This window comes from Cololabis saira, chromosome 14, assembly GCF_033807715.1.
Source record: "Cololabis saira isolate AMF1-May2022 chromosome 14, fColSai1.1, whole genome shotgun sequence".
NCBI lineage: Eukaryota > Metazoa > Chordata > Actinopteri > Beloniformes > Belonidae > Cololabis > Cololabis saira.
Window position 1 is genome coordinate 33,537,615 of NC_084600.1, and position 24,833 is coordinate 33,562,447.

At 39.5% G+C, this 24,833-nt stretch overlaps 1 protein-coding gene across 4 annotated transcripts in view; it reads left to right on the plus strand.

Moving 5' to 3' along the window:
• LOC133460030 (rap guanine nucleotide exchange factor 6-like) overlaps window positions 1-24,833 on the plus strand; it is a 146,068-nt gene that overhangs the window by 9,974 nt on the left and 111,261 nt on the right. For all 4 annotated transcript variants that reach the window (XM_061740507.1, XM_061740509.1, XM_061740508.1 and 1 more), the window contains exons 2-3: window positions 23,949-24,019; window positions 24,316-24,372. In XM_061740507.1, the coding sequence (XP_061596491.1) occupies window positions 23,949-24,019; window positions 24,316-24,372 (128 nt within the window). The remainder of the gene's footprint in view (window positions 1-23,948; window positions 24,020-24,315; window positions 24,373-24,833) is intronic.

Sequence of the window (24,833 nt, forward strand, 5' to 3'; positions counted from 1 at the left end):
GTGAGCTTTTGTGTTTAATGGTTTTGTACCGCCTTATGCAACAGAACTGTTAATTACATGTACTCATTCTCACATTATTTGAATAAATTCTATGGTCGGACCTTTTCAAGTTTCCATCTACAATCCTGCATCACTATTAAATGTAGAAGGTCGGTTCCAGTCGTAGCGCTCTGTATTGCTCTTTAGTTTTTTTGTTTTTTTTTAAGATTTTGGAAAATCTGAGGTGACTGCAGTGAATGAATTATTTACTGTGTTGTTATGCTGTGCGGTTTAATAATTTCTGAGGCCGCAGCCATAAAAAGCAAAAACTAGCTAATCGTCACTGATCTGGGGATTATCTTATGAGGAGAGCTTGGACTGCGGTTACAACCCTCAGATCACAGAGCTGTTGTCAGCACATAGTCTGCAAGACAGGGGAAGGTGCGTCAGCCAGTCAGATGAAAACCACCCAGCACTGAGAAGAGGACTTTCCAGAGAGTGTTTAAGCTTGAAAGGTGCGCTGGAAGCAGTTAAAGATGAAATTTGCAACCTGCACGGGGACATTTTTGTCATTTTCAGACCCTGACAACTTCAAACACACTCAACCTGAGGATGATTTAGTGGAGCGTGATGTACCGTAACTCGCATTGACACTTACTTTGACAACAGAAGCTCCCACATTCAAGACACAAACTGCGTTTACATGCACTCAATAACCCTTTTAAAACCCGAATATTGGCAATAACCCGAATTTGCACAACCATGTAAACACCAATAACCCCTTTGAATAACCCGAATTTGCTCATATTCCGGTTTTTAAAAACCCGAATATGACCCCTGAGTTACTCCTTTTAAAACCCGAATATTCGGTCATATAAACGCCAAACGGAATATCCCGATCAAACGGAACATGAATTTGTTTTCTGCGCATGCTCTGTTTGCAAGGAATCCTGGTCTTTTGAGTCCAGGAAGTTCTTATAAACACGGAGAAACGCAAGACCACGCCACACTTTTGGAGTGAGGAGGAGACTAATCACTTCATAAATGTAATGAAGGATATGAACATTTTGACATTTGTAGGCGGTAGAAAGTACGGGGGATAGTGAGATTTACAAGAATGTGAGCGAAAAGTTGCGCGAAGCAGCATTTGTTTTGAATTTGGATACAGGAAGAAGAAGCGGAAATGGCGCTAATTGCGTCATCACGTTCTCCGCGCGTTGCTAGTTTGATCGGGATATCCCGAATGATTAATTACCATGTATACAGGGATAACCCTGTTTGCTCACGCATGTAAACGGAATATTACGAATGTTTCAGTAACCGGAATATTAGCAATAACCCGAATTGACTGCATGTAAACGTAGTCACAGATGCATAGACATATACACATGCTAATGAAAACACCAAATTACCCCCCCCTCCCACCCCGGGCCCCACAGACACTGAATAAATGGCAAGGATGTAAGACTCTGAAATGAATGTAGTATGAGAGGATTCTCCAGGACAACGGAGCGTTTCTGTTGAAATGGTTGAGTAAGCAGAGCCGTCCTCTGACCCGGCTCTCTGAAAGCTCTCCTTGTGGATCCAATAAAGGTCCCTCCTGACTGAGCTGAAGGGCCTGTGTACTGGGAGGCAGACAGACGCTTCAAAAAACCGGGGGTGACTCAAGTTTTTGTTTACGAGTACTTGGTTGTCTCCGCTGTGAGGTTTGTGGCTGCTGGTTTCAGAGATCTGCACATCAGTTCACTTTGTGTACTCTGTGTTTGGCAGCACTGGCAATTGACAGGGGCAGGGCTACAGGGCTACAGGGCTCTCTGAGTGAAATTAATGACTCATTAAGTGTGCATTTTCACTAAAGCCTGTTAAAAGTGGATTTTAATGCCCTCTTTGGCAGCACAAACTGACTTAGGAGGGTTACGGATGAGGAAATTATTGCATTGATTCAGCAGTAGCCCTAATTAAGACTTTTTCTTTTTTTCCTTAAGGATTTAATGTGTGAAAATCAGTTTTCTGACAGAGACATTTATACATCTTGACTGCATTTGTAAGTGCTGCATCCACAGATTTTTTTAGTTGCCTGTATTTAGTCATTTAATTCTTATAAGGCAGTAAACTCATTGCAGCGTGTGTTTACCAACCTAATCCTCTCGTAATCCACGTCTATTCTATACACATTTGTCTTTAAGCTCATGTTTAAAGCTCTTGCAGGTAATGGCTTGGCTTTTTGAAAGCCTGTTTTGAGGTCCCTCTTTCACACGGCGGCTCACAACAGCAGCGGCACTTTGTTCCCGCTGGGTATTGTTTAAAGGTAAACACGTCAGCTTTTCCTGTGGGTGCACCAGCCTCGGAGCCCAGCGGACCAGGCTCCCCACCGCTCGCATGTTTACCCTGATGGGCACGCACAACCATTGTCACATGTCACTGCTACCGTGCGTGTGTGCGTGTCTGCAATGTGAGAGGTGTAGCTGCATTCCACACATGACAGCAGGTGTGGCCAGGCAGGTATTATAAGCTCTGACATGCTTTGTGCAGCGGGAATGCAGATAAAAGCTGCAGATAGACTCATTTTACATACTTTTCTTCAGTGACAGTGTTGATCATTTCCTTTACCACAAATTGAGTGGTAATATATATATATATTTTTTTAAGATTTGTTTATTCAAAAAGAAATCCTGTACAGCATTGCTCACAGTAGAGTACAATACAAATATCTTTTTTCTTTTTTATAACCCCCCAAAACACAAATATATATAAAATAGTAACATATTACAATAATATATTATAAAGGTAAAAAAAACAACAAAAAACTGCAATAGACAATATTACCCCAAGAGGAATAAAATAAAATTGAAAAACTAGAAAAAAGAAAAAAAGTGCCCCTCCCTCCCCTACTGAGTGGTAATATTTTAATAGTTTTTAAAGTTTTGAAATGAGTCAGTAAAAAAAAACAAAGCGTGACGTCAGTATTGAAGTCTTAAATTCTGCAATGTCACGTTGTCCATGTCTTCAGATATTCCTGTTCTGCCTGCTAGGCCTCTGGTTGGTGGAGCTCCTAAGAATGACCTGATGATTTTATTTCTGATGATTAATATTACTAACAGTAAGTACTCAAGAGCGGAAAAACCCGAGGTATTCCTGTGACTTCTAAGTAATCACATGCTCGAGCAGGACCACGAGTGTGAAATTGAAAGTAGATAAAATAATTAAAACTTGCATCATAAAAACTCATAAAGTTCAGTGATTATTACCCAGTCATTTCATGTATTTTATTTCTCCCTCTACCATCAACTCGGTTGACGCTTCAGTGAGACTTCGAAACGCCACCTCCTGCACATTTTGTTCTGGTACTCAGAATCTGATGCTGTTTTGTTTTTTTTCTTTCTTTTTGAGTAGACGTGATCATGCAGCTCCGTGTGTATGAAACCTGTAGCCAGAATTTTATGAGCTCGTACAAACTGTCTGGAATGTGTGTCAGAAATGTAAAGCTGGAGAGGCTTCCGGCTATGCATCCATGTGTGCTGTATGGATGCATTTGAACGGCATCTGGTTATGTTATACATTATTATATTATATTGTATGCAGCGCAATATTGATATTTATATTGATTATATTGTATGCAGCGCAACTTGAGGACAGCGCACCTTGAGTACTGGACATTGTGTTGGCTCGTTTAAGTGAGTTTGGTAAGCAGCACGTGGAAAGCTTGAGAAAAGAGAAGGTGTACTGATAGGAAACTTCGTAGACTCTATTTTTACGTCTTAAATGCCTGACATCATGCTTTACATCATGTGTTCACAAACACTTGGCTAAACGACTATTCGATTCTGGCAGAGACGATCCTTTCTTGCCAAGGTTAATTAAATTTAAACATCTGATCTGTAACATTGCTCTGACTATTGTAATGTTGCATGAGCATAAAGGAGAGAAGGGACTTACCTACAGGTTCAAAACATGCAACTTCTGCGCTCGCACTGTGTGACCTGATCACCATGATCGGTTTTAGATCTATAAAATAAGTAGCAGTGATTGAATGAAGACACAAACGTTATCAATTACAGGTAAAATATTTGCTTCATTAACCTCAAGAGAGTTTTCCTGTATTTCTTTCTTTTTTTTAAAGATTTTTTTTGGCTTAAGTGGACTTTAACAGTATTAGGACAGGCGAGGGAGGGAGGGAGTGGGGACTCAAACCTGGGCTGGCTGCCCGCCTCAGGACTGCCGCTTCTGGACACGGGACGCCTGCTCAACCCGGTGAGCTAACTGGCACCACTGCCAACCTGAACTTCTGACGTGCTGCAGATCCATGTGATTCATGTGATCGCCCACAGAACAAATTGTCCATTGTTCAGCCAGTCAATCTAACGCTGTAATTACCCACAAACTACAGTGCCAATCAATGCTTTTCGCTTCTGCTTTCTTATTTTGTACCTTTGTCTGCATCTTTGTTTTTCCTGTTGATGTAGAAATGTAAGCAGCTGCTGAACGTGCTGCTTACCAAGTGTAATATTGAGGTCTGTGAAGTTGGCAGCTGTATTAAGCAAAATAGCGGTGTGTCTATCTTGTTTGTGTGACTTTATAGTTTTTATTCACACGTTTTACAGATAGACAAAACAGTTTAAAGATCCACCTTAACAAAAAACATCAGACAAATAAGTCGTTGAGAAAGTCTTACATGGTTTGAGTCTCTGTTTTTAAAAGTTTTGGTGTGTGCTGCATTTTCACTTTTTTGGAAGCGACGTTGTAGATCTTGGCTGATTGCTGGGGTAGAAGGCTATGCGTTTGGACACACCTGCCCCACATCCTCTCAAACTTTATACATTGCTCAGCGTTTTCAGCCTCAGACTACAGGACTGTGGTCTCGCCAGGAGGTTCCAGCTCAGTTACTATTATCCTTGTAAGAGGCCACACACTATGAGCTGTTTCTGACCTTAATCCACAATGTAAGAGGAACTTTAAGAGAGGTTAAACAATCTTTCTTTAGTCGGCATGTAGATAATGAATAGGGGTGGGCAAAAATATCGATATGGCAATATATCGCGATACTTTTCCAGCCGATTCAATATCGATATTCAAAATTTGAATATCGATTTTTTTTTTATTTATTTTTTTAATATTTTTATTTTTTAATTTTTTTTTAAATATTTTTTATTCCCGATTATTTTCCCATTGTATCACCCAGTGCTCCTACCTAAGTGACAGTCCTGGGCATTCCTACTCTCTACCAACCCTGGGAGGGCCCTGCACTGAGCTCAGGTTTTATTTCACGTTTTATTTCATTTTATAATTTATTTTTTATATAACACAATTGCCTGTCCTTAAAAAATGAAAAATAATGGACAGAGGTTTATTTATTTATGGATTTATATCTATACTGACTGATCACTGTGCCTGTCCTTGGTTTTAGTACCCATCTTTCTTGTGTTTATTATCATTTGCCACATAATTAAAGCAACCTCATACTAAATTTAATGTTCATTTCATATGATGTAAATAATATGAAAAACATATACAAATATGTTGTAACTTTAGCTTGTATAGTTATAATAAAACATTGTTTTGACTCAGTTTGTCCCATGAATTGTCACTATAATCTGATGAACGTGCAACTCAGATTTTAAGATCCATCACTATCATCTGATGTACATATATACAACTTGGATTTTAAGATGTGTAATGCATTTTTAAATTTTTCGGTGAACTATGTAGAATATAATAATCGGGATATCGCATAATCGGGATATCGCAATGTGTATCGTATCGTGGCTCAAGTATCGTGATGCATATCGTATCGTGAGGTCCTTCCCAATACCCACCCCTAATAATGAACCTTCATCACACAAGCATAGCAGAAAATTAACTTTAAAAACCTTTTCTTCCCTCAGTCTGCTGCCTACTATGAGGGAATATAAATTTGTTTCAGTGGTTTCCGGTTGGCTCAGTTGAATAAAGGTATTGGTGTGGACTTCGATTAGATTGTCAAAATGATTTTTTTGTGGTTAGCTTCAACTTCCGACCCAAAGAAAAACAACTGTATGACTGAATGAATAGTTGAGGTCGGCCATCAGCCACCCCTTTGGGAATAACTTTGTCGAAACTTTAACATTGAATTCTCTGCACATAAAAAAAATATATGAAAAATAAAAGTGTGTTAAGAAATCAACCAGTTTTGCTGATCACAAAAAGTCTACTTTTTATTAACTTTATAGGTGGAGCTAGCCAAGTTTTTAAGATCCAGCATCATCTGCTGCATCATCACATCCACTTAACTCTGACTGGAAGCCAGTTGCTCCTATATAGTACGATTAAATCTGGAATGCTGACAGGAACAATGTTGTTGGAGGCCTCCTGTTTGAGTCCACTCTGGAAACACTTAGTCACTGTCCACATCACGGCACAAAACACAGCCTGATGACCACTGCCCCCCCCTGCTCTCCTTTGAGCCCTTTGCCCCCAATCTCCTCTACTTCCAAAACATTTGAAGCGGAAAACATATTTGTTTTGCTTTGATGAAGAAGATGGTTGTTTTAGACAACAGTTTTTGTTTTTGTCATAATATCTTTTTAGCGAGATGCGACACGCATCTCATTCACGCTGAATTCAGCAGCTTAAATCACATCCTTGTGAAATGTGAAAATATATTGCAGGTGTAGTTAACTTTGTATTTGAAGATAAGAGATCTTGATGCAGTGTTTTTGTTAAAGTAAAAGCCCGACACTTGCTACAAGGACTTGTACTTACAACATTCCTGTCCTGGAGACTGATGCCAAAACCATTTAGAATGCTATTCAACCTTCAAGAATGAAGGCGGACTGGATGTGAATTTTACTCCACCTTGTCATTTCTAAAGCTTCATGTGCTCGGTCTTTAGGATTATACGTGCCCTAAAAGGTTTGTATAGTAACTAAGAGTCCATTAGATGCAAATTTGGCCTGCGTGGAATTCAGTGGCATCCACACCTGGAGGTGTCATCCAGGGAGCGGGGTTTTGCAACACAAAAGCTCTTATTCCCGCAGTAGTTTGTCATCATTTGGAGCGTCACTATAGTCCTCTCAGGCCCGAGGTGGTTTGGTTTAGAAAGGCCTAAACAGCTTTGGCATGCAAACGTAGATAAGTTACTTCAAGTTATTTTGTAAACCTGATACATTTTTATCAAGTACCAATTTGGCAGTCATTCTATAACTTTATTTTCCGTTCTTTTCATTTTCCGGCTTGTTTAACATGCTCCCTCTCATGCTGTCATTCATCTAGTCATTTTCATTCTCGCCCCCCGTCATCGCTCAGGTCGCTTGTTTTCTTTCTCACTCCACTCCTTTTCTGACAGGTTTGAGACGTAGGCGTAGCACTCGTCTCTGGAATGCCGGGAATGTGAAAAACGGGATTCCGTGAATTTCCTGCCTGCCTCACAAACACGGTCGTGTTCAACGGTGAAACATGGCAGCCATTTGATATGATATTGTTCCTACGTGTAGAATCATAAGCATGTCACGTTTTTATGTTGAATCCCCTCATTTAGAGAGATACTTTTATCGTGTTTGCCTCTCTGGAAATGTGAACTACGTGAAATCTCTGATCGGCAGTGGGGAGTTTGTGGTCTTTAATGTGTGAAAAACATTTATTAGTGAGAGTTGGAAAAATAAAATGGTTTTTGAAGTTGACATGTTTCAGGTCACATGAGTTTACAGGGCAGCTGGTTTACTGCAGACACAAAAGTGGCTTCATTAAACAGGTATTCCTTAGTGGCATAAAGTTCTTCTTATAATTGTTCCCCCTGAGTTTGGCTATCCGGACAATAAAAGTGGATGACTGCTACCTTTTTATATTTTTACTGGATGCTACTTTTGAAGGCACCGCAACATAATAAAGTCATACTATCTGATGTCATAAAAATAATATATTTAACAACCTTGGGTAAAATTGTTGCACAATTTGATGATAAAACTTACCTGAAATGACGTAAGAAGTTACATCCTGTTACAACAAAGGTAGCTTTCTTAGTTTAACAATTTGTTTTAGGCCCTGTCGAGACGTGGGACGTGGGTTTAAACTATCTACAGTAACTAATGTACCATATTTTCTGCACTATAAGTTAATTTAAAATCCTTAAATCTAACTAATGTACCGTATTTTCTGCACTATAAGTTAATTTAAAATCCTTACATTTTCTCAAAAATCAGCAGTGCGCCCAATAATCCGGGGCGCCTTATGTATGAATGTTGTTGAGCTTACTGACCTCAAACCTGTTTTATGTGGAACACCGCGCTCAAAAATCTGTCAAAATGTTTTAGTGCGACTTTAGTAGCTATGAAGGTTGATTGATTGATTATCCGACCATTCAACGGACACATTATAGACGGTCCTTGGTTGGATACTGGTTGCCACGTCAGACGACGTTAGATAAGTAATTATGTAGCGCTGGCAAGCAACCATCATCCAACATCTAGTAATGTTACCTTTCTGTAATTAGACGACAAGCCAACGTTACGTTTTAGCGTAAACCCAATTTTAAAATCTGTATCCTATTCCAATTTTAATCAAATGTTGGAATACAATGTTGTTCCAATCTCACACTAACTTCAGGTGTCCCTCATCGCTGGCAACGATGAACCAATCAGAGAACAGGACGTAGTACGACGCTTAGCTCCGCCACTTCTTATTTGTGGATTCGTGGAAGACGAATGATTTAAAATGCAAGTTTATTTTTCTTTATTAGTTACAGCTGAACGATGTTCTGAGTTTTTGTGAATAAGTTGAATAAAGTTCGCCTCACCAGACTGCTTTGTGCGTCCAATGGTCCGCAAAATACGGTAGTAAAAAAAAAGATGTAATAACTTATTTGTGGTTATTTCTGTTTCACGTTGCTTTAGATTAAATTTTTCCTACAACTAGAAAGCCACATTATAAAGTCATTTTTAAATGTCACTTTCAATATATGTATATACAGGACTGTCTCAGAAAATTAGAATATTGTGATTTTCTGTAATGCAATTACAAAAACAAAAATGTCATACATTCTGGATTCATTACAAATCAAGTGAAATATTGCAAGTCTTTTATTATTTTAATATTGCTGATCATGGCTTACAGCTTAAGAAAACTCAAATATCCTATCTCAAAAAATTAGAATATTCTGGGAATCTTAATCTTAAACTGTAAGCCATAATCAGCAATATTAAAATAATAAAAGGCTTGCAAATATTTCAGTTGATTTGTAATTAATCCAGAATGTATGACATTTTTGTTTTTTAATTGCATTACAGAAAATAAAGAACTTTATCACAATATTCTAATTTTCTGAGACAGTCCTGTATTGTGTATATATATTTCACTTCCCTTTTTCTGAAAAGTGCAAGAAGACCCCCAGAGTTTTATGAGAGATCAGTTTTTATTTATTTTTCAAGATCTACAAACACCAGGATGTGATATTAAAGCGCTTGATAGTGTTTTTGAATTAAGTTAGTAACTCTTCCCCCTTTATACAGATGTCAGGAAATGCTCTTGCAGCACTAAGGCGGTTTTCCTGAATGCCTGTAGCTCCCCAACAACAATAAACAATAACACTTAGAAGAATTTCGAGTCTGAAATGGAGCAAAGTGCTTGGTGTGTTGTGACCTGATGGTGTGGCAACATAAATAATGACACAGCTGCTGTGTGAAGTATCACTGACTGATTAGAGCGCCACAATCTGTCAAACTTTTTCCAAGAAAACATTTGGAAAGAGAGGTGGCAGGAAGCTGGAATGAATGTATTGAAATACAGGAACGTCTGGCGGCTGAGGTCGGCAGCGAAATGTTCTCAGTGGAGTAGTGTGAGCTGCAGTCATGTAATGACATTGTTGAAACATATATATTAATAATAATAATAATAATCATTGTTGCCAGAGTAGCCGTGCACCACAGACGTCCATGTAGGTTACCGGCTGTCGGCAAATCAAACAGCTGTGGACCTGTGGGACGTAGATATGCTATCAGGGATTTGAGAGGCAGGTGACAGGAGCTGTCAGCCGGGAGAGTGTGAAGAAGAGGATAAAGGTTCCTCTGTGTCCTTTGTAGTAAAAATAAGTGTAAATGTTGGCTAGCATTATTTAATGGTACGTAAAGGTCTATTTATTGATCGCTTTTCTTTATACTGCTGTGTTCGGGACTTGCAAATAAACAGGATTTGTTTCTGAGGCAGCATGTTTCTCAATTGTGTTCAAAGCTCTCGTTATTCCACCACTTCTTCAACTTCTCTTCCATGACAATGCTTACAGCTCTTAATGTCCTTTTTTATTCTCTTCCAAGTTAAACAGACCCCATCGGCTCCGTTTAAAACATGGCAGCTGCAAAGTGCTAGTTGTTCTGTTTGGCCTCTATAACCTCCCCTCCAAGCCCCTAATGTAAGCATTTTTTGCTATGAGCCAGCAAACACTTGGTGCAATGGTTGCAGCGGTGGTTGCAGCAGTGGTTGGAGCATAGATTTGAAAAAAGAAAACAGACAAAGGGGTAAAAAGGTTCTCAGTTTAGCTGGTTCTGAACTAATACTGAAACCTCTATGGTGGAAAAGAGGTCAGAGAAGGCAACAGTTTACTAGGTGAAAGTCCTGATTTTTACATTGTGTGTGTCTTAAATCCAAGAATATCACTGGACAGAGAAAGTTAATTTGAAGTATCGTCCATATTTAGTGATTTCTGCAAACTTATGATCAGCACTTTCCCCCTTTTGTAGATGATTTAAGTCCCGCTGTCTGAAGTTCTCTTTCATCTTTACTGTGCAGGTTGAACATTCGTCTCCCCGCATGCTTCCAAACCCTTTGACACAGTTCACAATTACGTTTATCAGATCACAAATTGGCTGCTCGTTCCAATCTTATCAGTTATGTAATGCCATTAATCATAATCCAGTTTGTTCAAATGTGAAGTCACAGGGCACTGGGAGAAGTTCAAACCAAGTCACAGTACTTTTCTTGACACACGGTGCATTAATGCATCTGTGCATGTACTATCCATGAGACTGTTTTACCCAAAAATGTACCAACTTCACTAAATGCAATGATGTTGCTCCTGTGAAAGTTTTTCTTTTACTTTGTTTTCAAAATATAGCAAATAAAATATTCATTTGAGGTTTGTTTATACAACTTTAATCATAATTTTTAACTTTTATCTTAAAGGGATTAATACTCCAACATTAGATGCACACAGGAGCTTGTTTAAAGAACTTTGTTGAGTGTTGCAAACATAGATATATTGAACTGTATTGTGTAAAGGTGTAGCCTCCAAATGTCAGGTATATTATAAACATACAGTATCTGGGCCCAATCAAAAGCTGCCGTATCTTTCATGATTCAAAAGCATCTACATTTTGCATTTACTGTTGATTAAATTGAAATACTGCCATTATTGAAATTGGGCACTAAAATCCAAACTTGATTTTCTGTTCTCGTCTATTTTCTAACCAGCGTTCCTATTTGAAGTGGTTTATCAGTATGTTATGACAGTCAGCAGTAACTCCCAGCTGGAGTGCCGCCCAGTCCAGATCATCGTTAAGAGGCAGATAAACTTCAACTATTGCCGAGGAGGGGATAGATTACACGGATGTGCTGTAGAGTCGGAGCAGGCAGCTGATATGTAGTCGTGTCAAAGGAATACATGGAGACAGATTGATCTATGCATATGGAAACAGCTTGCACACACACATCCTTAGAATATTAAAGTGAGGTCAAGTTTTAGTGATTTCAAGGATCATTTACAGTATGGTACAGAAGAAAATGAGATGACTGTGCAAAACAGTGAGTGGTATGATGCTACAATGAGTTTTGGTACTTCCATTTTTGTCTTTGGATACTGCTGTTAACATGCACAGGTATTTGGGCATTTGCTTTTTCAGAGTTTTGTTAAACCACCATATTAATACTCACAAATGTTTGACCTGCTACTGAACGATCTCACCAGCTAAAAGTGACCATGGGGTCCCCAAGTTTCTCTACAGTATTGATGCTCTGCTATGGATGGATTTCCTCCTTACTGGAGTGGTCTGGACTGCATTAGCCCAGTTTAACTGGTTTGCAGGGGAGGAAATATTTTTCCAAATGTCAAGAAAAATTGGAGTGAAAGTCTTTTTCTTGTCAGCCTCTGCGGCTGAACCTTCAGTAAGATCGATGATTAGTGAAATGGACTCGTGTCTATTGTAAATTATGTCAGGTCATGTGTACCTACAGTTAAAAAGAAATCATTCATAGGCAGAGGTTTTGTGTGGCTATTGTGTCGGTGTAAGGTCTGATATGGCGAGGATATTGTGATTCAGCATGAGACACCATAACATGTTCCATGCAAACATAATAAAATAACATGTAAATGTTCATGAACTGGGTTGCCAATGGTCACGCCCTGCAGAGAGTGTTTTATTGTAGCATCTGCGCAAAGTTCACACTTTCTGGTCTAATCCACAGCTTAAGTACCTCTGCTAAATCACTTTTGAACCCCCTGACCCCCAGCCCCAACATAAATGTTAGCTTTGAGGCCAAACCCTTAATTTACTCTTCAAGGTATTAATGCTGTTTCTTTTTCCCCTCCATCTAATCCAGAATAATGGAGCCTGAATCATATTTGTTTATTGTCAGTGGCACAACTTTGCTGATGTGTGGACTGCTCCCACCAGAGAACCCATGCACACCTGGTTTCCACACAACCCTGGGGGCATCAGAACCATCTGAAGCTCCCATGAAATTTAACTGTATTGAAATGGGATTACGTTTTCCTGAACCATAGACGAAGTAAAGCTATCTGGCCTGGTTGTAAGATTTTTTTAAGATTTGATGATGCTGCTTGCTTCTGTTTTTGATTGATGATGCTGCAGTGATGGAGCAAAGCGGAGCAGAACTGCTTGTCTGAACTCATAGGTGAAAGAGATACGCTTTCCAAACTTTACTATCTGACAGCCCGCCTGTGGCTACGAGGCCTTGGAGATGACTGTTGTGTGTGCGCCTAGTGGGTGCATGCATTACCAGCTTTGATTTGACTGCTGCGGTGTTCGTTTACAGTACAAGCTTCTTCACGTTTCCTCATTTTCTGTTTGTATGTCGGCCTAAACTCAGCAGTCCACCCCCAGGGTTTGCCTGCCAGCTGAAGTCAGTCTGGCCTGCTCCTTGACTCAGAACTGTGCGTTCTGTCTCTGACTTTCACTGTTTCAAACAGAAATACCTAATCCTCTGCGGCCGCTGCGTCCTCATCCATCACTGGGACCAGAAGAAATGGAGATGAGTAGTAACGGAGGAAGTGGATGGATGAGTTAAAGAAACAAAAACGCAGCTGAAGATGAAGAAGTGATTGAAATGCTTAAAAAAATCCAACAAATAAGTGTTCAAGCATACAACAAAGCTCTCTTCTTCATGCTTGGGTCTCGATGTTATAATTATGGCTCGAATTGCTTGAATTACACAATTCAAATGTCTAAGAGAGCAAGAATCATTCATGATTATCGGCAGCTTCATTGTGATTCTGATATTCTACATTGCGGCCATCACTTTAACTTTCTTTAATGTTCTTCAATGTTGCCTAGCAAGCTGTTAAACAACAAGCGCTAACAAAAAAAAAACTTCAAATGAAAACAGAAGTTTCATTGCAGACATTAAAACAAAACAAACAAAAAACCCCAACTTCCTAAGACTACTAAATTCATGTCTGCAAAAGTAACTGCAGTTTAGATTACACAAAGCATCAGATTTTCCATTTCTGTGTGTGGCAGTGTTTTTGTGTGTATGTGTGTGGCTGTTTGGTTTGGCTGGTGAAAAGATGGTAGCTTGTGTGCAGCTTTCTTGGCCAGACTGCTCTTTACCCTCCTTTAGTGAGAGCAGAAGAAGCTGCAGACATTCCCTATCCAGTCATTTTAATCCAGTACTTAAAACATGACAATCTGAAATGTTTTTTCATAAGGTAGTTTACATAAAGCTGCAGGGGTTGACTTCTGCTAACTTCTAATTAAGTTTTTTCTAAAGTGGAAGTAATGCCTGCTGTTGCATGCCCATGACTGGTATTTTCATGGGTGTCGTTTTTCTGGAGCGCCACAAGTTTTGACGTCGATGTGTGAATCAAGTCTGGTGCAAGTGCAAGTTTTTCCTGACCGGCCATGATTTTTGCCTCTCCCTCTTCTCTTTCCCTCCTCCCCGCTGTTTCCGTAACCCATTCCACCACCAGCACCACGACTGTCGTCACTGGGCTTTTTATGAACACGACTCCAGAGTTTAATAGTGTGGGAACACTCCAGGGCTTTCTCTGCGCACTTTTTCTTTTCACTGTTTGTGCTCGGCAGACATCGTCTAGTGTCGGTCGGTGCTTGAAATGATTTGCTACAGATTCACGCATGTTTAATTCTGCTAAATTTCACTGTGGTTAAAGCTTTAAAGCATTCTATAAGAACAGTTTCAAGCCCCCCACCCCTATCTTGCCTTTTTAGCTGGGAGAAGAAGAAAAAAAAAGTTTTGCCTTGTCAAGTAGAAAAGAGGCTAAGCTGCTGGCAAAAATAGGAGGTTTAATTGCTTCAAGTGCACTTGAAACCTCACATTGATGCTGACAGTAATGAGGCTTTACTGCACAGTGGAGCAGGGGATTTTGGTGAGCTGCTTGTTGTTTGAACAATGATCCAGATATTAGTTATGAATGGACTGGGACATTAACGGGTATCAGTGCGGTGTCAGCAGTAAAGCAGTGTAGCTGGACTCTCTCCTAGAGAGAGAGGGTGACAAGTTAAGTCATTGGGGAGAGACTTCTCTCATCAAGAGAGAGGTTAGGTTGGGTTGGGCAACTGGACAGGATGCCCAATGCACCCCCTCCTGGGATGTCCAATCACAAGCAGGCCCCGGGATACATTTAGGACACCCTGGAAATATTATATCTATTGGCTGGTCTGGGATTGCAGTGTGTTCCTCCAGAGGAGCTGGAGTTGTGCCATACTATTGTAAACATGGCAGATAAACTTAGACTGTGGTCTGCCAGGACTCACTACAAAGAATTGTCTCATGGAGGATCCTCAAACATCCAAGCTTGTCATCTCTTGGTTGGCTCCATATGATAAGGGGTGTGTTGTATATGTAATTATCTAAGTATATGTATTTCTTTCTTCTTTTTTCTTTTAAGTCTGTGTTGCCACAAAATGTGTCTTTGCACATTCAAGACACCCAAACTGCCATTGTGAAACCTATTAAATGTCATTAAATGTCGCTGTTGTTAACATGATTGCATATCAGGTTTTGTTGGTTTTCTAAAGCAGAACTGGTGCCTCCAGGTGTATTGCAACTTTAGCCTTAAAGAGGACATATGGTATTAAAACAAATAACTATTTTTTTCCTTCTACTTGAGAGCGTAGATTTGGGTCTCAACCAAGCACAGACATTCATGTGTCATTAGAGGACACTGTTCTCCTCATCTTCGGGAGCTTCTGACGAGCTGACATTTCTGGCTACCGTCCCTGTGTACGTTACAGGAGCTGAAACGGACCATGTCCGTTGTAGTTCTGCTCAGAGGTGGGTAGAGTAGCCAGAAATTGTACTCAAGTAAAAGTACTGTTACTTCAGAATAATATGACTCAAGTAGAAGTAAAAAGTAGTCATCCAAATAATTACTTGAGTAAAAGTAAAAAAATACTTGGTGAAAAAACTACTTAAGTACTGAGTAACTGTTGAGTAACGTCTGATTTATTTTTAACACAACCATTCAAACAGATAAAAGTACAAAATAATCATCTTCAGGCAAATTAAATCAATAAAATAATAAAATAAATTAAAATTAATAAAAAATAGTTTAAATCAAAAAAGTAAATTCAAGTACTTTAATAAATAATAAAATAATAACAATAAAAAAATAAATTAAGCACAAGTATCACTAAATTTCAAGCCTTTGTACTTTTCTTTTTTAACCAGGCAGAACTAGAACAAGCCCATGAACTTATAGAAACTCTGTGTGTGTGTTTGAGTTTGTGTATATGTGACAAAACATGCACAAACAAACATTTTTCCCAAAGAATCACTCAGTGATGTCATGAGATTGACGCGTACACGGATAAAAGGGATAAAAGAAAAGTAACGAGCTCAATTTAGCCGGAGTATAGAGTACAGTTTCTTCTTCACAAATCTACTCAAGTAAAAGTAAAAAGTATAGTGATTCAAAACTACTCCTAAAAGTAGAAAATTTGCCAAAACTTACTCAAGTAAATGTAACGGAGTAAATGTAACTCGTTACTACCCACCTCTGGTTCTGCTGGTATGTTTTGAAAGGGATCAAGTGTTACAGATTATTATTATTATTTTTAATGCGGGCTTTTCAATTTTGGGAATGTAAAACTATTATTTATTCATAAAGAGGTTAATTCTTTCTTGGAGAGGTTGCTTTAAAGCAGAGGTTTTCAACTGGTTTTGTCCCAGGGACCACCATTATAACCAAGAAGCCACTCGGGGACCACTGCTTTTGGGGATGTTTGTTTTATTTTGCACCTTGCTTTTAAATAAGAGTACGGGCCTATATTGCCTATTTATTTGCATCAGTGTCTATTTTTCTTTGCACCTTTTGCTATAAAAAAAACAAAACAAAAAACAGTCAATGAAAATATAATAAATAAATAAAAAAAAAAAAATATATATATATATATATATATATATATATAATAAAATATAAATAGGAAGCAAAGAGGGCTTATAATATTACAAAGTTCACTCTCACTCATTTGACATAATTTGGATGGGTAAATTATTCACAAAAATGAATAGTAAATGGAAAATAAATTGAGTCTAAAGAATATATATATATATATATGTTTAAAATTATTATTGTGTTCCATTTACCGGTACAATTTCACGGACAACCTGCAATACCGCCACGGACCAACAGAGGGCCACGGACCACCGGTTGACAATCCCTGCTTTAAAGTATTTACAGATTCACATCTCTTAAACACTTTGAATCAGTTCACCAAGCCACCTTTGTTTAGTTTCTAACTTGCAGACCACAGGGTGGAGTATTTCTTCTCGTCTCATCTCAGTAAGTTATAGCACATATTTGAAAATCGGTGTTTCGCTAGACTGAAGATATTTTTGTAAGTACCTATTGGCCCTCTTACAACATCCCTCACTATAATGTTGACAGAGTCTCGGGGACCTTGGAGTTAATGTGATGTAAATGTTCAGGGCCGTTCAGGAAGGCAGGATGTTGGCGAAGCTGTTTGTTCTTCCAGCTTGAATGGACTTGTTGTATCGCCTGTCGACAATATCCACTCTGTGTTGGTGACAGAACCAGACTGCACATTCTGGTGGAGGTGGGAGTGGGCTGGCTGGCAGTTGATTGCACAGTCTACCAAGCTGGAGTTCATTCTTGACAAGTCACAATGAATATTTTCGCAAAGAAAAACAACAGCAGCCTGTTTTTACTTGCCATCAAAGGATTGTGAGGTTGGAATTACTTTATTGGTCCCCAGAGTCACTATGAGTACTTAATAAGGCAATCATTAAGAGGAATAATATGCTAAAATTAAAAGGTTTTTTGCACAGGAGTATTTTTTTTTTTTTAATCCTTACTTTTTTACCCCTCCAATGTAGGAGTGACTCCCCAACTCTGTTAATATGCCGGTTCTTGAAAGAAAGGCAAGAAAGATGGAGGCTGGGATGAAAACCTTCTGGCATTCTGCAACAACTTGTTTCTGCTTGACTGGTTCTAGTTCTGTGTTGCTGACATTTAGGTTTTCTGATCAAGTTCCTGATCATTTGTCAGGTTTAAGGGTGAGAGAAACGCGACACTCTGCTGTTAAATGTGGACTAATGTGCTTCACCAGATTACTGGGCAATGTCTCTCCGTTTCATTGCTGTCACGTCCCTGCAGTATTACTGGATGTAACTTATAATAATAATAATAATAATGATGATGATGATGATGATAATAATTAATAATAAAGAGCTTGTTGTCTTATTTCCTCATCAGTAAATTTGACCAGTCATTCTGAGACAGGTTGAATCTGTCAGTAGATGGATGGAGGACATCTATCTGTTTGGATAAAGATTCATAGCAGGTTATCTGCCAGGAGGTGGCAGCAGCACTGTAGCTATACCTGAGACACACACAAACACACGCACGCACACACACACACACACACACACTAGCCCGGCTGAACAACCTGCATCGCTGATCAGCTGTGTCTCCATTTATTTTATTATTGTCGGGGCATATGACATGTGGCTGTCAAACCACTGTCTTCTGAAAACTGCATTGTCCAAGTCAATGTTTTTGATGGTCCTGAAACTCAACACTTGTGGTTAAAGGGGAAATGACAAGATATTGAACACGGATACAGTAGTTTACTGTTCAGAGTTGGCATTTCCTGAAGCAAATTGCTTTAGATTGTGTTTTGTTAAAACTTGAGTGGTGAAATCTGACTTTAGTTTGTATTTTTGGTCATTTGCGAAAAATATAAAAAGGTCAAAGGAGATTTCAAATACTAAAATCCTCCACGGAGACTGAGTTACAGCCTCTGTTGGTCTACAGGTCCTCTGGTGCAGTGCGTGTATTCCCAATGCATTTTAGAAATGGCTCCATTTTTAAAAGCGTCTTATAGACTAAGGTAATGCATCATTAATTTATTAATAAGGCCCATAAAGTTCATTGTGGACAGTGGTATTTTCTTCTGTCTGTGCACTCAGTGCTTTTCTTAATGTATTTTTAATCATTTATTCTGATGATATAATATAATCAGGTTGAAAGTGTGCATGCATTCAAACACAGTGATACAGGTGGAGAGAATTGTCTCTCCATCATTAGGCTTGTGTTGTTTTGGAAGACCACTGGTCAGTGACTCGAATCTAAACTGTTTTATTTGACACTGCTGATGAAACTGACAGAATCCAAATAGATGTCATCCACAGAAACTGGATTAATACAAGTTTTGCCCGAGTACTTTATCTGAAATGCTCAGCCTCAGTTGGTGAGGAGATAATGGATGGCTCTCCTGAGGTTTAGGCGTCCTAATCACACATGGGGTCGTAAGGCCACCTCATTAGGCTCTGGGGAGGACAGAGGGGAGGCCAGAAACTGGTGAGGAATGTTGCTTTTACGCTCCTGAGGGAGGACAGCATCACACCGCAGCACTGCACAACGCATGCCCTTCAGCCTAATGAAATTAGAGTCGCTGCGGCGATAGTTGACCGTTGCACTGTTTAGTTTTTTCACTGTTCAAGGATATTTTTGTGTTCCCGATATCTCAGAACGGTTGCAACAGAGATGCATGAATGTTTACATGTCATTACTAATTTATGCACATCTTAAGATCAGCAAAAAATGGTGCAAAAGGTCAATATTGTATTTAAAAATAAAAAAATAACAATACTTCCTGCCAGCAAAGAACAACTTATGTCCTGCTTATATTTTACAACATTTTTTTCCTTTTTATTGTATCTTGTGTAGCTTGGTTGTTTTGGCACTTTTTTTTTGAAAGTATAGGGATTTCCTCCCTTGTGTGGTCCAGCAAAAGCCAGACCGGAGCCACCGCACCCCAGGTTCTGGCCCAGACCCGGTGCTGTACTTACCTGGAGAGATCCGAACTACCGTGGTGTGTTCATGGTACAAACCTCCCTGGGAGATCACAGAAGAGCAGAGATCCCATCCCAGGATGCCCTGCTTGCTGTCTGTCTGTGTGTCTGTCGGGGGATATTGATGACCCACTTTCTGCTTGTCAATACATGATAGGGGAACCTTTGATGTCATGGCTGCTCATTTGTTATTGCAGTAGTTGTAATTGTTGTAATAGCAGTTTAATTCTAACAATAAAGAAAGTGGTGTCAGTTGAGCGGTGTGTGGCGACATTATCTGCAGAACTACTGGTCAGCGCTACGATCAGACTTGTAACTTTATGAATCTGCTGCACTATTTAATATAAGAAAATCACTAACAAGCGGAGGTCAGGAGGATATTGGGTCTCTGTGGCTTCCTCACACCCCCACTTTCCCCACCGCCACCCCAGCTAGCACCTCAGGGCTGTATGTTTCAACATGTGCATGCTTGCTGTATCAACACGCACACACACACGCTCGACAGAAGTGCTTGCAGCAGCATTTCTTTATCATGTTTACTAACCCAGTTAACAGTGAATTTAAGTCGCTACACTTCCACCGCATCTGCTGTGAACCAGGATTCTCCCTCCTCTGCTCAGCATCTCTACTTCTGGATCAGTAAATGGAGGGGTTGACTTTTACTGTAACACAGTCGGCCAGTTCAACTTCCCAATTAAATTTTTACTTGGATCTAACAGGCCTTTCTTCATTAGGCCTTTGGAAAAGTTAGTTATACCTGAAGATTTGCAGTTTTAATTGTCTTAATTGAAACTCATCACCACCATATCAGAAATGACACCATCCACGACTCTATGTCAAAGCATTCAAAAGTTATGGCAGAAAATAGGAACTATGAATTATCGACCAATCAGAAGAAAGGGCGGAGCCAATTTGCACCTATTATGGTGAGAAAAAGTAATGTGCATCGTCGCAGGATTGAGACGCACATTTTGGGTGCACGTTACGGTTCGGGCGAAGAAGCAGCCGAAGAAATGGCATACATTTTGTCAAAATTACACGATTAATTCAAAATGGCCGACTTCCTGTTCGGTTTTGGCCATGGCGCCAGGAGACTTATCTTTAATTTGCGTCATGATACAGGTGTGTACCGATTTTCGTGCATGTACGTCAAATCGTATTGTGGGGCTTGAGGCACGAAGTTTTCTAGGGGGCGCTGTTGAGCCAAACAGCCACACCCATTAATGCAAACCATTAAATATCACATTTTTCGCTAGGCCTGGCGTGCGTGCAAAATTTGGTGACTTTTGCAGCACATTTAGGGGGCAAAAAGGCCCTCATTTCGTCGGAAAAATAAAAATAAAAACGAGAGGGAAAAAAAAAAATCCTACAGATACAATAGCACCCTCAGTGCTTGGGCCCTAATGAGAGGTGAAGCAGATCGGATGATCTCGTTACAGTGCAAAGTTCTGGTTCTGCTTGAAACGTAAGGTCCTGGTGTTCATCTGGATCTCACTCTGACATGTGCCGCTGCCATCGTCCAGCCAGCCCGAGGGATGTGACAGATCAAATTTAATGATGCGGCTAATCGGTAGATTAGTCCACTGTGAAACAAATGTGGTTTGTAATGCTAACATCTTTTACTGATGATTTCCTTCCCAGGAATTGACCAAAGTTTAATGAAATATGTGCCACAAATTAAGAAAATGTCCAACCTGTCAGTCACATTAAAAAAAAGTCACTTGGGAGACAGAAATTAACCTGACCTCCTTATCTTTTATTATCCTATCACTCCCTCCCCTGTTATTTCCTTTTTTCTCTCTTTTTTTCATGGGGTTACTCTCTCTGATGCCCTCCTTACCTTTCGCACTTTCTCTCCTTGTGCTCTTTCACCTAAACCTTCCTTCCTGTGTCACACTGAGCCAACAACACATCAAGTGTGTTGGTCAATTCCTCTGTGTTTTGCCCTGTTTTTTCAGGGTTCAGGGCTCAGATTGGTTTACTCGGGAAAACATGTTAACACATTTAAAAAGATGTGCCTCTCTTCACCGGCTGCAACCATATTAAAAGTCAGGATTGTTAATGATATCTCAATTACACTTGTATTTATTTATTTACAATCCACCTGTTGAGCTTTATTCATATTGATGTCTTGCATTCTCAAATTGCACACATCTACTTCAAATACACTCAGAATTAATTGGATCCACTGATAATATTCACTTTAAGTGTTGGTCACATCCGTGCAAACTGCATCAAGTGGGGTACCTTCATTTATGATGCAGAGGTCAGATTGGGGTAAATGTGGTGGAGTGCAATTCCTTAAATTAGCTGTATTACCAAACTACTCAAATTTTTGTGATTCATGCTTTACTCACTGCATGTATCTTGTCCATTTAAGTGGGTTTATAATATCCAAGTTGTGGCTGGATATCAACTTTCAGAATGTTTTTTTTTTTTTTAATCACACGCTGCTGAGCTTTGCATTCCTGTCATTAAAAATATCAATATAACTTTAGTACTACTTAACGAAAACCTTGTGTAACCACCTCTTGTTTAGTGTTTTCAGTGTTGATGTTCCTTAATATTTCAATTTAGGTGCTAATTTATTATGTCGTATAATTTTGTATAGACTACAAACATTTGCATCTTAGAATTACTAAAGGTTTCACACCTCTAATTAGCAATAAATGTTAAATAAATGTTTATGTTTCACATGTAATGTTACACGTTTATGCATGTAATCCAGCATTTTGTTGGGGCTTACATTGTGAGGACCTCTGTGGAGTTCCTGGGAGTGGTTTATGTTGGGATAGACACTATAAACATGCACTTTTTTCTGTCCATCACTACTATTGAATAAATGGAATACACTTCTATACCCTGCATGGAGGTTTAGTCATCTTTGCAAGGCAAATATTTACTTGTGTCTTGCTCAGTCACACGCTGTTTTTCTTTTCCAGTCTCTTACCTCCTCTGTCGTCCTGTACGCTATCGCTCCGTGAACTGGTTTCATCAATACTGTTGTGCGACATGGCCAAACACAGTTGTTTCAAGTTATGACTAGGAGAAAGGGCCAAAATCAATTTGGTCATTTTGAGCTAGATGGCTTCCAACAGGTAATCAAAAGTTCCCCAATTAAAATTGATATTTTAATATGGAAAAACTCCTTTTGTGCTTATTCAAAGCGCGGTACAGCGTTTACCTGACCGATAACCTCCTAGTTCAAGCAGGGCATTTCAGTGGAACAGAAAAAAGTGTATTTAAACGATGTAAATGCAGGATGTTGGACCTGATTAGTGATTACTGAAAGAAGAGTATCAGAGCGCGTTAGCTGCGGTGTAAAGGAGAATATTTTTGGAAAACTCAGAAAAGGTCAGAACGCTCCTACACATGTCTGCACAATGAGGATTTCTCTACTTCCTTGATGTTGAATTGTGCAGTAAAGCTTCTGTTAATTATTACACCACCGCTGATATTTAATTGCCATGTTGTGCTGTGACGTCCTGACGTCTCCATCAAGGCACAACATGGTCCATTACACTTTAACTGCTAAAAATGTAACTCTAAATGTAATGCTCCTGGAGTAATTACACACACACACACGCGCACACACACACACACACACACACACACACACACACACACACACACACACACACACACACACACACAGTTGTTAGTGTTTGTGCCGAGTTATTTTGGCCACCATCTAGTGATTTATCTATTTGTTTATTTTCATTTCACCGTAAAAGCTGCAGTAATGATTTGTGTCTTTTAATCAACTATTTCCCAAGTGTGAAACTATCTCTATGACTTGTTAATTTTACATTTAACGATGTGTGTGTGTGTGTGTGTGTGTGTGTGTGTGTGTGTGTGTGTGTGTGTGTCTTGCTCTGCAGTCCACCTGTTTTAAAGCCTCCGTCTTGCCGTTTCAAAAGCCACTCTGTTTGTTTGATCCAACACATGCTCCTGAAGTCGCTCTCTTGAATATATACTTTGTCATCCTCTGTGTTTTGACAGCTGAGCCCGATAGAGGACTATTTTAAGGTCGCGGGTGGTTATATCTGTGCGTGTCCCACTCCCGTCATGTGAGAGCATAAGTGGCGTGCCAGTCTGACGGCTTTGAAGGTGTCAACTTGACAGGCGGTGTTTGGTGTAGGCCCAGTGGCTTCTGTCAGTTCACGGCATCTGATGTCATTTCCACGGCGCCCAAACATTCCAGTCAATCTAATCTGTTGCAAGTTTGGGATTATTTAAATTCCTGACACCAACCAACTTGGCAGTTTGGGGATTTTAGAAAAGTGTAAGACGATGCACTCGGACTGTAATCTTTTCGTTCGTTAAAAAGGTCATAACAATGTTTGTTGTGTGGAAAAGCTACAATATTTAAGAATTTATTAATGGATAATTTTTTCTATCATTATTGATGTCATTGCTTCTTTGTTCTGCAGGATCTGCACACCATCTACTGCCGCCTCTATCACATGGATGTCCTCTCCCACCTCAGGGAACACCAGCTGAGGTGAGTTATTTCCTTTTCTTCTCAAAACATGGAAAATAATATCTCAAAACAACGTTCAGAGCAAACACTTGAGCTTGAAGAGCCACTGTTAAAAGGACATTCAGATTGGACTGAAGTAAAAAAAAAATTGGTAGTTAATCATCTTTGAAGCTGTCAGACAGTAGTAACAGTGTTTTCTGAGAAGGATTAGCCTCTCTCGTAAAATGGGTTCATGTGTGACGGGCTGCAAGAGCAAGAAACGTATCGAGGATGTCTTTAAAGATGGAACGCTAACAGATTTGCCTGTCGGGTTTCAGGTCGATGTGTACCTCTGCCAGGTATGAGAGACATGAGGCTAACCACGTCCTGTTTTAGTAAGTACACTTCTCACACTAAGCTGCTCCAATCTGCTGCATTTATGCTGTTTTTCTTCTCTCATCTCCTGTCCTGTTTGACAATCACTGCATCCATCACGTCCAGCAATATGATCTCAGGCATGGATTCAGTGGGGATGAAGATTCAAGCCCACCGTGTCAACTTTTTAAAATATTACCAGCAAAATAAAGTTAAATTACTTTTTTATTCAGCATTTTCTTATGTACTAACTTGGTCCTTTTGTAACTTTACATCTGTTTTCTCTACAAACTGACAATCAGTGTAACACAGAGCCAAGCTTGTTGAAAATATTAGCATTCACCCTGGTGGTAAAAATGGGTAATCAGAGCATCGTGTAACATTATCCCCATAACAGAAGTGGCAAAAGTATGGATTTTTATTGGTTTGTTTTTGCTTTCATTATACCTCACTGTGCATAAATGAAGGAAACTTAATGTTT